Raw genomic sequence first — 12,500 nt, forward strand, 5'->3', positions numbered from 1 at the left:
CTATCAAGAATAACAGGCAGCTTCTTTATCAAACAGGGATCCGGGAACAAGTATGTACACAAACAAGAAGTCATTCTTAACCTGACGACGAAAAAAATTCTTTTAGCTTTTTGTGTCACTTTTCACTGCAGTGAGGATACCTCAATACAGTCGCAAATAGAACTCTTAAACGCAGTTGATGTTTGCATATCTACTTGAAATTATTGAATGGAGTGATTTTTGGCTTTGTATTTCCATTCTTAGTCTTGGAACCTTAAATCATATGAGCACTGGTGAGCCCATCAATTAAATGAGTTTACTTTGCAGGGCATCTGGTGATAGCAGCAAGCTTGACATTGGATTGAACATGAAGTTTAGCAAACAGAATAAAGAGGTGCAGTAAGCAAGCTACACAGTTCAATCTAATACCAATGTCCCTTTTTGAAATCCAATGCTATGGACTTCATTAATGTCTCACCCTTTATGGGGTGCAGGGATGGTGCAGTTGTTAGAGCACTCGCCTCCCACTAATGTGGCCCGGGTTCGATTCCCAGACTCGGCGTCATATGTGGGTTGAGTTTGTTGGTTCTCTACTCTGCACCGAGAGGTTTTTCTCCGGGTACTCCAGTTTCCCCTCTACTCAATTTACAGTGTCCCCGATTAGTGCTCTACAGTGCTAGAAGATTAGACACTCAAAGTTCCTTTCCTTTTTATTCCTTTCCTAACAGAAGTTGTACACTTGCTAAATTTTGGAGTTCATAATCATGATTTTTGTCATTTCAATCTATCTATTCCTTTTGTTGTTGCTGTGCAGGTTCTTGGATTTGCTCGAAGAACAGAAGAAGGCAACTGGACATTTTCTCCCACAGCACAGAAGACGATAGCTGAATATTTAAAAAAGTGAGAGGATCATAGAAAAGTGTGTGTCAAGAAAAGACGTCATGAAGCACAGTGTTTTCTTAAAACATTCATCAGTATTTCTTAAAACTGTGCTCCAGATAAACAACAGTTGTCAGTAGTGGTGGCTATATTTAAACTTGAGACAACTTATAAAAAATTTCATATACCATAATTTTTCGGTAGGGGCAGCATTTTTTTCAAACCTCAAGGTGCGTCTTATAGCCGAATATCTTCTTGCAACAAAACTCTTGCTGAAATGATTCTTCGATCCTTTGCCGTCATCTTGTATGTTATATGCGTCCCAGGTTTCCCCTTACTGCGATTCCAAAATGGTGGCCTCACACCAACGTTCGTGATGATTGCCTTCAATTCTTAGCGTTGTACAACAAAAACACCTGCAAGAAAGTAATAATAAGAGCAGGATATAAAGGTTTTTCTTTAAATTCTAGTTGAATTTCCTTCTGCCTCTTTTCTTGATTTACACTGCAATCTGCAGCTGAGACAGCATAACTAGCGATGAGTTGACCCAAATTCCTCTATTTGAGATGCGTCTTATAACCGAGTATTTTGATGAGATTTTCAGTTTGTGACATAAATGCCATTAAGTTTGAAAGTTAAAGGTGCGTCTCATAACCGAGTGCGCTTTGTATCCAAGGAAAATCCTCTTTTTTTAGGAAGTAAACTACAAAAGAAAGTCTAGGGGTCTCAGGGAATAAGCTGTTGGGTTACTTTGAGTTTTTTAAAATTATTTCTTAGGTTCCCTGAGCTATTTGAGTCCCTAGCAAAGATGTCATTAAATGATCAACAGAGTTTCGCAGCGAATGATTTGATTAAAGAAGAAAATGGGTGAGTTTAATTAATTGTTTTCTTTTTTATTCTTTTCTTTTCTTTTTTTTCTTGGCTCAATTATTTAACTATTGAATCAGGTTGAGCGGGGTAATTATTTTGAGTCCTGAAGAATGTAGATTATCGGAAGAAAATAGATCAGGCCCCAGTTGTTCAAAAGATGGATAACGCTATCCACCGGATAAATTGCTATCCAATGGACAGCGCAATCGGTTTCGCTACTTATCCACTGGATAGTGATTTATCCGGCGGATAGCGCTATCCATCGTTTGAACAACTAAGGCCTGAATTACACACTGTATATGGCTCTCAACCACGCACATTATTGAATTTGAGTAAAGTGTACCATATTAGTCGAAAAACAAATGTTTTATTCTTTATTTGCAGGTCTGGAGCATTATCGGAAGTTACAGACTGGCTGAAGACAGTACCAACTCAAAACTTAGAGCCAGTTAAATGTGGCAGTGTCAGCTTAGATGAACCCGTTGTTGAAGCTATAGAGGAGGCCGTCAGAAAAAATAAGGTAACTTAGCATACTCTCTTATCTTAACTAAAGCTGTAGCTTGACACATTTTTACTTGTTGTTGGTTACCATAAACTAATTTTATGGAAGTATACCTCAAGGATTATTATCATCTCTCGTGTTCTTCTTCTTAGTCAATTTAGCAGTAATAATATACCTACCTAGAAAGAAAAGATAGTGTATTTGTCCAGCCCAAACTCCATCCCGCTGTTCCGTCAGAAACCCGCACAGCATTGACCAAACTCTCCAGCTCCTCTTCGGACCTTCCATACAGCTCCAAATCGTCCACAATCAACAAATGGTTGATCAAACTCCGATCCTTCCCAAGCTTGTACCCAATATTCTCCCTTTTCAACAACATGGTGAGAGGGATAATCGCAAGAACAAACAACAGTTGCGACAAGGAGTCCCCCTGTAATGTTCACCTTTGATCCCCGCTTCACCAAACACTTCCCCCACTTGACATCAACATGGTTTTCCAATCTCTCATACTACATTGTACCACAACATACTCTTCACGTTGTCAGTCACCTTCGCTGTTTCCAATATTTCAACAATCCACGAATGCGGCACCATATTCAAGGCCTTGGGATAATCTATCCACCCCATCGCCAAAGGAGCAAGTGTGACACAGTCGGTTAGTGCGCGGCCTTGGTGCATAAGGTCCTGAGTCCGATCCCCGGATCTCACATCCTTGTTTCGATTTCGTTCCTTTCAGTGTAGCGTAAGTAGCTTTAAATACCCTTAAAACGGAGCACTGATGGAAAGAGGGGGGTAGAATGAGCGCACCGTCAGCTTCCTGGGAGAATACTCTCTAGAGAGTAAAGGAACTTCCGACGTTAAATAACGTGTACCTTTACCTTTACCTTTTTACCCGAGCCTCCCTGAACACCGCCTTGTCTATCAATACTGTACTTGACTGATCTTTCGTACCCCAAGATCTCTTCCTACACCCCTCCGGAAACAACCTATTACCCTGCAAATGTCCATTCAGCTCGTCCGCCAAGATCACAGTGAGTAGCTTCCACATCAACGGCAAGTGTCTGAAGTCTCGGGGTAAACAAGGAAACTGGGTATTCAAATCGATACCGCACTTCCACAGAAGACTGCATTATTGGGAACCGCTAGGATTTTTGGAAAAGTACTTTGAATACTAAGGGAGAATGAACCTAAGGGGCCCTATGGTCATTGGTTAACTCGCTCCCTGTTGGATGAACAAAATGGCATAACATCAGCCAGTTCTAAGAGCAAAACCTTTTTTATAATAATAAGTGTAGTAAAATAATGGTGATGATGGTGCAAGGATTAACAGCGGTTGCTTTGTTTTGTGAAGGAATCCAACCAGAAACCCAAGACAGTCAAAGTTCGTGTGAGACCTTACGTACTGTTCGCGGTGAGTAGAGGGTATCATAGTTGCAAATTGTGAACTATTGTGTGTGGTGTCATCAGGTGAAGTTATTCAAAATAGAATCATATAGCAAAGGTAATAGCATGAGGGAACGTCACATATGTAAGCTTCGTTTCCTAACTGTGATGATTTGTAGCTTAGTAAGAGTGTTAATGCAATGTCGTGTATAAAATTCATAGCTCTGTATAAATAGTCTCAACGTTGCGCTTTTGTATGCTTATCATCTGTCGGTTACTTTTTTTTCACGTTCTGTAATACATATCTTTTTTGGACCTAGTATGTACCAATATCGCTGTTTTCCTTAACATAGAATGGTTCATTATGTGTTTATTTGCTGTCCGTTGCAGCCATCTGAATATCTGGGGTCCATTCCTCCTGACAGTGACGCAAACTTTCAGTTGTTTGATCGAGTTATCAACGTCAAACTGAACATGGCTGTTCCTTTTGGATTAAGGGGAACTGTTATTGGTTTCCATCAAGGTACGTATTTCACTCATGATTCATCATTTATGGATTTATTGCTTTTGTGCAAAGCAATGACGCATGCTAATCGTGTTGTCCCGCGTGTATTGAACCGCGTTGCTTTGCCATCTTGCTGTGGCTTGCTGCTACAGTTTGCGTCATTGATACCCGATGACCGTGACATTTTGAAGTAAGTGCTACTGTCCATATTGCCATAACAAGCGCACGCGTAGCGCTTTGGCCCAAATGAGCTGTGAAAACAGTGCAGACTCCGTTTTGGCAAGTGATCCTTAGGTATTGTTGTCTTCGTCAGGAAAGTGTTAAGACATGAAATCTTCGAAGCATCACTAGAAAATATTACTGAAGGTACTTGTCAGAGACCTGCGTGCAATTCAAACGCGGTGTTGCGCTGACGTCGGAAGGGCTAACGCTCGAAACCTTACCAGCACCTTGGCGGCACCAGAGCTTTTTTAGAAACTAACCCTGTCATTGGTGTGCAATTCTCCTTGGTAACCATAGAGAGTTGTGACCCATCATTTCTGCCGCGGTCTTCCTGGTTTAGTTCTGTTTCATGAAAACCAATAGATAGCTTAACTGAACTTCTGTCCTTTGAAGAAGGGAATCGAAAGCAATTTACTTATATCTTCAGGAGAGGACGATTCTGATGTGAGGTATGAAGTTGTGTTTGATGAGCCATTCCTTGGTGGACAGACTCTAAGGTAATGTTTTGAGTGGCATCAGAATACGTACGAAAACATAGAGAAAAAATACTGTGGATTTAACAACATTTCCTAAACAATAGATTATTCTAGTTAAGCGAGCAACTGAGCAGTTCAAAAGAAGCCAAAAATGCAGGCTTTAACGGAACAATTTTTTTCAGACTTTGTTGCATCGGTCTGATTAAGATACTTCTTTGATTGTATGTTGTCGGACATGCACAGCGATGAAAAGGCATCGATTTCATCTCCTTGGAGGGGAAAATTGGACTAGCAAAACCAATCATTGTTGCAGAGACTACCATACCATGTTTGCCATTTAGAAAATTCAAATGGGTTGTAATGAGGCGATATCATTGAGATGAGCTACCCGCAGCCCAGGGATGCCGCGTTGTGAGGGAGGGAGTCTGTTACCCCGAATGATACAGACGTTTATCTACATGTAAAGACAAATTTGGACAATGGTGTCATACTTGCAGCAAAATATCCCTTTCAAGGGTAAACACGAAGTCTCTTTTCTCTTTTCGTCCTTTTTACCTCCTAGATGTTCATCAAACAAAGTTTACTTAATGTCAGCCTCGTCACTGATTAACATTAGTTATGGTGATCGCTGTGAAGCTAAGAAAATTGAGGAGAAATCAGGTGGAAGAGGCCGACAACAGCAGACAGGCACTTCCAAGTCACAAGGCGTTACTCCATTTAGCCCCAGCTTGGGTGCCTCACCCGAACTAACAGGAAAGAATAAAGCTGGCAAACATAGAGCAGCAGACTTAAGACAGGAATCTTCGGGTAAGCAATAATGCAGTAGATGCCTGGGAGCAGGGCTGGCGCAGTGGAGAAATCACTTACCACCCACCAATGTGGCTCGAGTTCAGTTCCCAGACTATGCGTCATATGTAGGCTGAGGTTGTTGGTTCTTTACTCTGCTCCGAGAAAAATGCGACGAATTAAAATTATATATCTAAACAGTAATGCTTTGAAGTAATTATTTGGTTCTGCTTTGTTCTTCATAGGAGCGCCAGGGTTCGGTCGTGGAATGTTTCCAAATTCTCCGTATGGTGGAGGCTTTGGATTGTCAAATGTTGGTTCTTCCCAGCAATATTCACCATCAAACTCAGTCAACAATAATGCAAAACAGACAACACCAGTGATTCTAGCCAGAGGATCACCACAAACTCAGATGGATGGCAACAGAACGGTTGACAGGTAAAACTATACTTTATAATTAAAACTCTTGAAAATTAGCGACAGGAAACGGCGTTTCGAACTCACCTTTGGCTTCATTATCAAGTAACGAGTTCAAAGTTACTGTTTTATACTCCTTCGCAGCATGTCAGTCTTGTTAACTTACATTTGTGCGGCTTTTAAATAACTAGAGGAGAAACTGGAAAAATGTATATTTGCCTCTTAGACAAAACAGTTATAGAAAGAAATAAAACGTTTCTCTTTTCATTTGTCGCTTAGTCTCGAAGTAATATTATGTTCTCTTATTTTCCAAAGCAGTAGTGATAAACAGATGTCCACACCCCCAATATTCCAAAAGGTGAGATACTTTGTCATTTTGTTGTTGTTTCGCTTGAACGTTATTGGGTTGCTGTCCTCACTCGTTTCACTCTTGATCATTTTTTAATATGTTGGATTATTTGAGATGGTTCATAGGTAGGATACCGGCCTTAGTACAAGTAACATACTCCAAGGGTTTTATCTAGTGTCTTTTGTCCCAACAGACGTCTACTGCGTTTGCCTTGCGTATTCGGCTTAGATCTTGAAATTGAAAATTACTGCGTGCTAAAAATCAAATTTCTTCTCATATTTACTGTCGCAGTTTAAGAGCAAAGAGATGGCTGACATTTTAACATAATTCAACTGTTGTTGTCCCCTTCATTCTTATTTGCATTATCTCTTGATGAGCGCAAATGGCCAAGATACTGATTTGGGTCGGTAAGAACTCGGCTCAAGATGACTTGGGCTTACTAGAGTGTGTCACTTTAAAGGCTACTTTTTTTTAAAGACAAATTTAATTGGGTCTTAGATTGACAAAGGATCCAGTGAGGGTCTGAGAGAATTTGCGGACATGTGGAAAGAACTAAAGCTTAAAGAAACCAATCACCCAAATGAAGACAACTCTCAACCAGCTGAAAAGACTCTTGGACAAACAACGGAGGATGCAATTAATAAAGTAAGTTGTACTTCTGTCTTTTCTGTGCACATTTTTGTAGTACCTGCATTTTACACCACTGTTCTATTGACTGACCCATTGTACAACACAGCTATTTGATTTTAAGGTTAGGGTTTGTTATTTGTTTGGATCTATTGCGGACTGCCTTGGTATGATCTGACAGTTTTCTACAATTCTATTCGTTCTTATTCCTTTATTTTGTATATATTCATTACGTTATTGCAAATGGCTGCCGATTGACCCCTTGGTCAAGCACAAAAGATAGAAATTGTTGTATTGTTCGCGACATTTCCGTGGTGCATGAGAATGACATTTTGCAGCCTAGATTTCTAACCACCTTTATTTTGTATGTACTTGTACAAAAAAAGACACGATAAAGTTTCAGCGAGATTTCTGTAGCTCAGCGGTACAGCGACCGAACTATATGTTATTAAAAACAGACAAATGTCCCTTTTTTCAGGAAGGGACTCAGGCCCTTCGTGAAATGCTTCAGATTGGCGGCGAAAAGCCCGCAGATAATCAAGGTAAAGTCGAGCCATCTTCCCGCGGCAGACAGCTGTCCCTGGATGAACTCTTTCGAAGTCAACGTGAGTATTCTTTAGAATGGCGCACACTCGCATCGCTGCCGACATATCAGTCTATAGAACTGCTTCAGACTGTGTAGGTTTCGGATACCCCATTTGTCTTTCGGCGTGATGTAATCATTCATGCCCAAAAACAGTTTTAAATGTGTTTGCGAATGAATGATCACATGAACTTGAAAGTTTGCTCATCTTTTAATTTACAATCCCTCGGTTTGAAAGTCGTCTTTTTCACAGAAGCCACAAGCTTGTTGCGAACCGTGGGTGGGTGGGTGGGTACTAATAAAGAAGAAATGAAAAGAAGGGGTGCTTTACCATTTGTATAAAGAGACCGGTTGTCGAAGCGGGGAAAGAAATGTTGCGTTGAATTATATTTCACAGACTCCGTTCGAAATATATGAGACAACACATGGTAGGAATTTCCCAGTTGGTGCTTCAAACCACTTTTTAACGCCAACAGAAGGGCGAACCCCCCTAAAGAAACAATACAAGGGGCCTGGGTATACACACAAGGCCCTGGTACCTAGCGGACCCATGATGCTTCGGTGGCCTTTTTCCTTGTGTTTCAAACCTTCCGGATATTTAAAATCGCTGAACATGTTCCATAGACGACACAAGTCGCGTAAAAGGACTCGTTCCCGGTCGCCATCTTCCCGCCATAACTCTGTATCGTCGCCTGACATACATCATGAAGGGTCCCCGCCGAAACGGCGCAAGGACGAAAACGATTCCCTTCAGAAGATTCTTCAGTCGATTGAACGTCTTTCCAACCGAATAGACTCGTTAGAGTCCCAAGCAAATCAGCCAGAATCTATTGCAAATACTGATGACGATGCTTTGTCAATTATGGCTGGCGAAACGTCAGGCTTGGACATAGGTGAGCCTTTGGCGACCGAAGCGTCCTTTAGGACTGCTACTACGCCCGTTGGATTTCATCAGGCCCTTAGGTGTTAGGTGAACTCAAAGGCCCTGACCGGGGAGCTTATTATGATTAACATAATATATATATATATATATATATATATATATATATATATATATATATATATATATATATCGCTGAAATCTACCATTTGTTGTCTCATATATTTCGAACGGAGTTTGTGAAATATAATGAGAATTATACTAGGGCCGCGAAGCGGCCTGAAGTTATAATTCAAATTATATGAACAGATGAAGTGAGAAATATATGAGTTCCCACCCTTCTTCCCTCCCTTTTATGGGGTACATGTATTTCCTTTGCCTGTCTATTGCATGGCGTCGAAAAAGCCACCGAAGCATCATGGGTCCGCGAGATCTAGGTACCAGGGCCTTGTGTCTATACCCAGGCCCCTTGTATTGTTTCTTTAGTGGTTTGAAGCACTAACTGGGAAACTCCTACCATTTGTTGTCTCATATATTTCTCACTTCATCTGTTCATATAATTGAATTATAACTTCACGCCGCTTCGCGGCCCTAGTATAATTCTCATTTCAACGGAGAAACCGGGATTTCTCTTATACCATCTGCCCACGTTACCTTAGCCAGGGTCCTTGGCGAACACCAGTGTTAATTAGTCTTTCATTCCTCTGGATCAATGGTTTTCCTTCATAATTGGTGCAGTTCATTCCTCTTTCGTTTGCTTTCGATTCAAAGAGTGAGTGCTGAAGGCCTTGTTTAGCTAATCACAGTCGGCGGCTTTACAGACTTTTAGTAATGATTTGTTTTTGTTTTAAGAATCTGCACAAGCCGGCATGCAGCCGAATCTTCCTTTGCCCTTACCGTTTCCTACCGGGTGAGTCCTTTTGAGCTAAAACAGAGATGCAATTGTAATGGAGGAGATTGTTGGGTGTTAACCCCTGTGAATGAAACGAAGAGATATATTCTTTCGATTCTTAGTTCGGATGGATTGTTGAGTTATGTGTGTTAGGCCACAAGACTACTAGGTTCAGGCGACAATTATCGAAATGGAGCATTTTCAGTTATTGTAGTCAAGGAGATGTTTTAATTTTAACCCCTGTGAATGAACTGAAGAGGTTTATTCTTTCGATGGTGATAATCAGGGATACTCGGAAATGGACAACTGATTTTCGCTTTTATACGGTTGCGCATTTGGTTCAACAAAATTGTGGGGAATACCTTTGTTTGTGGTCATTTACTTGTTTTTTCCCTTGTAAAGGCATATTCATGTCAGGGATCTTTTAATATGATTGTATTTCAGGCCCATGCCATCATTAGCTCTGTTAAACTGGTGTCATTCTGTTGGTCTTCCGCCGCCGTATTTTTATCCTACTAAAACCCCTCAGGTGGGTAGTCAATCCAGCTCAATGAGATGCCTATTATGTGATAGAAAACCAAGTGTTTTCCCCTTCAAGACCTGGGAAAGACATGGAGATTTTGTATCTGATCTTGTAAAAGTAGGCGTGGAACATGCTAGACCACTTGTAACCCAAGGTCAAATTGTATGGACTGTTCGCGAATGAAAATTTTATGGGAGTAGTGGGTTAAAATTTGAATCAGACTTAGTTCAGTTCTAATCTAACTTTGGACAAGTAGCAAGGTTGTGATAAAAATCGGGCCAGGAATAGGCCACGTTCGATGTATCAATGTTCACACATGGCTACGCGGCTTTGTGGTTAAATTTGAATCTTATTTTGTTTAGGAAAAATCTCCCTTGAGACTTGTGAGACAAAGAAAACAGAACTGAGCCGTGAAATTTGACCGAAGAGCCTCGTAGCCTTGCCCGAACTCGACCTGAACCCAAGTCATGACTTGTACGGGAACGTCAGTCATTGTTGAATATTAGGGAGCTTAAGCACGCGTGTTTTGAGACGCGGACGGCAACCGGAAAAGAACATTTCGCGTTCCAGGACAGTGGTTTCTCCCACATTTTTACACTAATCATCTCTAATGGAGAAAAGATACTTGGCAATGTAAATGTGGTTGTGTGAAGACAAGTTAAAAGGGAAAACAGCTCACTTCCTGTTGCCGTCCGCGTCTCAAAAACGCGCGTGCTTAAGCTCCCTCTCCATGTTTTATAGGGCGTTATCGTTTTTGTGAATTTGGCCAATGGTTTCAAGTTTGCTGGCAGTGAATGTCGCGACGAGGCCGAAGCTGTCCAAAGTGCAGCATCTGTTGCTCTGTTTCAGCTGGTAAGTGATGGGCAATGCCGCCATGACTACATTTCATCTTATTCCAAAGAGAATGTGATTCTGATAACAACGCACACTTGCTCTTGTTTTTCTCTTTATCCTTCATATATAATTTATTCCACTTGATTATGATTATTGTTATTATAATAATGATGATTATATATGAAGCATCACAGGATAAATGTACTACTGTTGGTGGCCAAATATCAAAACCAGCCTTGCCTCAGGACCCTTGCAGTTGCAAACAAGATAAAAGAGGGTACCCCTTCCTAGTTTCTCCCCCCCCCCCCCCTTCCCTTAAAATAACTAATACAAACAAAATTTATATCTGTTTAAAAATACAAAATATTCACCTTTGTTGTTGTTTTGATTGTTACTATTATTTATAGTAGCAGTAGTGTAGTAGTAATAGTAGTTGTTTTTACTCGTGGATATAATTCCACGAGTTTTGGTGAGGTTCTTTATGCAAATGTGTCACTCCTGCGTAACCGGAAGTTCGATCTAATAAGCCAATCAGGATGGATAATCACAACACAGCTTAGAAAGCTGTGACTTCCTGTTCGCGTGGTTGTGCGCCGCCATTGCTGTATGTCGCTTTTATACTTAAGTGTTGGAGCACCTTCCGCTGCATTTAGAAGCAAGAAACGGAAGAATTAAAGAAATGGCTTTCTTCGAAGGTGAAGGAAAATATTCTGAACCAGTACAGATTCGTGCTATTAATTGTGCACCGCCTTTCACTGACCAACGCGAAGATTTTAATACGTGTAGAAATGGAATCGACAGACACATGGTGAGAAGACAGTGCCTGTTCATCCCCTAAGCTCTCGGGGGATAAATAAATTCCATTTGGAAGGTGACTGCCATTTGGAGAGTAACATCGAAGCTATCAAAGTATACCAATGTTTATCAAAGCTATCACGAAGTTTTGCAAGCTATATCATCAAAGCCACATGAATACAACTTGAACAACATCCGTGACATGAAAAACAGTGACGCAACCAAGCAATCCATGCTTCCAGACACTAGTACTTGTGTGGTGGATCATAATGAAGAACTGTAGAAAGACTCGGTCACTGATTATGTAACGAAAACTGATGAGAAATCCGTACCAATCTCCTGCGATAGAGCAAGGGCTGAGGCAGTACATGTACATGCTCCCAGGGACAGAGAACCTTCCAGGATTAATTCCTTACAAGAAAACGTCGAGCTTGTTTCAGAAAGACAAGGTAATTACAAAGTGTATGGTGCATTATTTAAATAAGGACGTACCGAGGTCGTCTGAGTTGAGAAAGTGTTTATCTCTTGCTTTTGGAAAATATTATATCTCTATACCTAGACCGCAACTCAAACATAACAATCTTCGAGAGTAGGAGATTCTAATCGTCATTTTTATCTTATTATCCACAGGACTGCTAAACACAAAAAGACTTGTCAGTTCTATTGTGTATTCAAGATCAATCTGCTACTACGCATTCGACAAAATTGAACCAACAAAATGAGAATTATTGTCTATCAAGAGAAAAGCTATTGATATCAAGAGACATTGAATCGAACCCAGGCCCTGTTGCTCATGGAACGAGTACACATACAGCACAACTTACAGCACATACAATACTGAGAAATCCTTCTATAGTACTGTTGCAGGCTCGATTAGCTCAAAAAGGATTGAAGGCACTAGAATGTACCTCAGATGGTTCATGCTTCTTTTCTTCTGTTGCGCACCAGTTATACAATGATCCTTCCTATCACATGAATGTGCGTGCTGCTGGAGTTGA

General features: G+C 40.8%; 1 protein-coding gene and 1 long non-coding RNA gene across 3 annotated transcripts in view; one reads left to right on the forward strand and one right to left on the reverse strand.

Annotated features, from left to right (window-relative positions):
• LOC137997398 (5'-3' exoribonuclease 1-like) overlaps nucleotides 1–12,500 on the forward strand; it is a 51,098-nt gene that overhangs the window by 32,774 nt on the left and 5,824 nt on the right. Inside the window, exons 26-41 of one of the 2 annotated variants that reach the window (XM_068843367.1) lie at nucleotides 1–50; nucleotides 307–373; nucleotides 794–879; nucleotides 1,636–1,725; nucleotides 2,113–2,248; nucleotides 3,582–3,641; nucleotides 4,004–4,136; nucleotides 4,768–4,837; nucleotides 5,379–5,623; nucleotides 5,848–6,040; nucleotides 6,338–6,377; nucleotides 6,867–7,013; nucleotides 7,474–7,600; nucleotides 9,311–9,368; nucleotides 9,795–9,879; nucleotides 10,615–10,725. The exon at nucleotides 1–50 is cut by the window's left edge and continues 66 nt beyond it. In XM_068843367.1, coding sequence (XP_068699468.1) covers nucleotides 1–50; nucleotides 307–373; nucleotides 794–879; nucleotides 1,636–1,725; nucleotides 2,113–2,248; nucleotides 3,582–3,641; nucleotides 4,004–4,136; nucleotides 4,768–4,837; nucleotides 5,379–5,623; nucleotides 5,848–6,040; nucleotides 6,338–6,377; nucleotides 6,867–7,013; nucleotides 7,474–7,600; nucleotides 9,311–9,368; nucleotides 9,795–9,879; nucleotides 10,615–10,725 — 1,698 coding nt within the window. Of the gene's footprint in view, nucleotides 51–306; nucleotides 374–793; nucleotides 880–1,635; nucleotides 1,726–2,112; nucleotides 2,249–3,581; nucleotides 3,642–4,003; nucleotides 4,137–4,767; nucleotides 4,838–5,378; nucleotides 5,624–5,847; nucleotides 6,041–6,334; nucleotides 6,378–6,866; nucleotides 7,014–7,473; nucleotides 7,601–9,310; nucleotides 9,369–9,794; nucleotides 9,880–10,614; nucleotides 10,726–12,500 lie in introns of both variants that reach the window. The other variant, XM_068843366.1, reaches the window with a different exon arrangement.
• LOC137997399 (uncharacterized) overlaps nucleotides 1,157–12,500 on the reverse strand; it is a 21,728-nt gene continuing 10,384 nt past the window's right edge. Inside the window, exon 3 of the long non-coding RNA XR_011122464.1 lies at nucleotides 1,157–1,274. This is a non-coding gene — a long non-coding RNA (uncharacterized lncRNA). The remainder of the gene's footprint in view (nucleotides 1,275–12,500) is intronic.

Source organism: Montipora foliosa, chromosome 3 (genome assembly GCF_036669935.1).
Source record: "Montipora foliosa isolate CH-2021 chromosome 3, ASM3666993v2, whole genome shotgun sequence".
Taxonomy (NCBI): Eukaryota; Metazoa; Cnidaria; class Anthozoa; order Scleractinia; family Acroporidae; genus Montipora; species Montipora foliosa.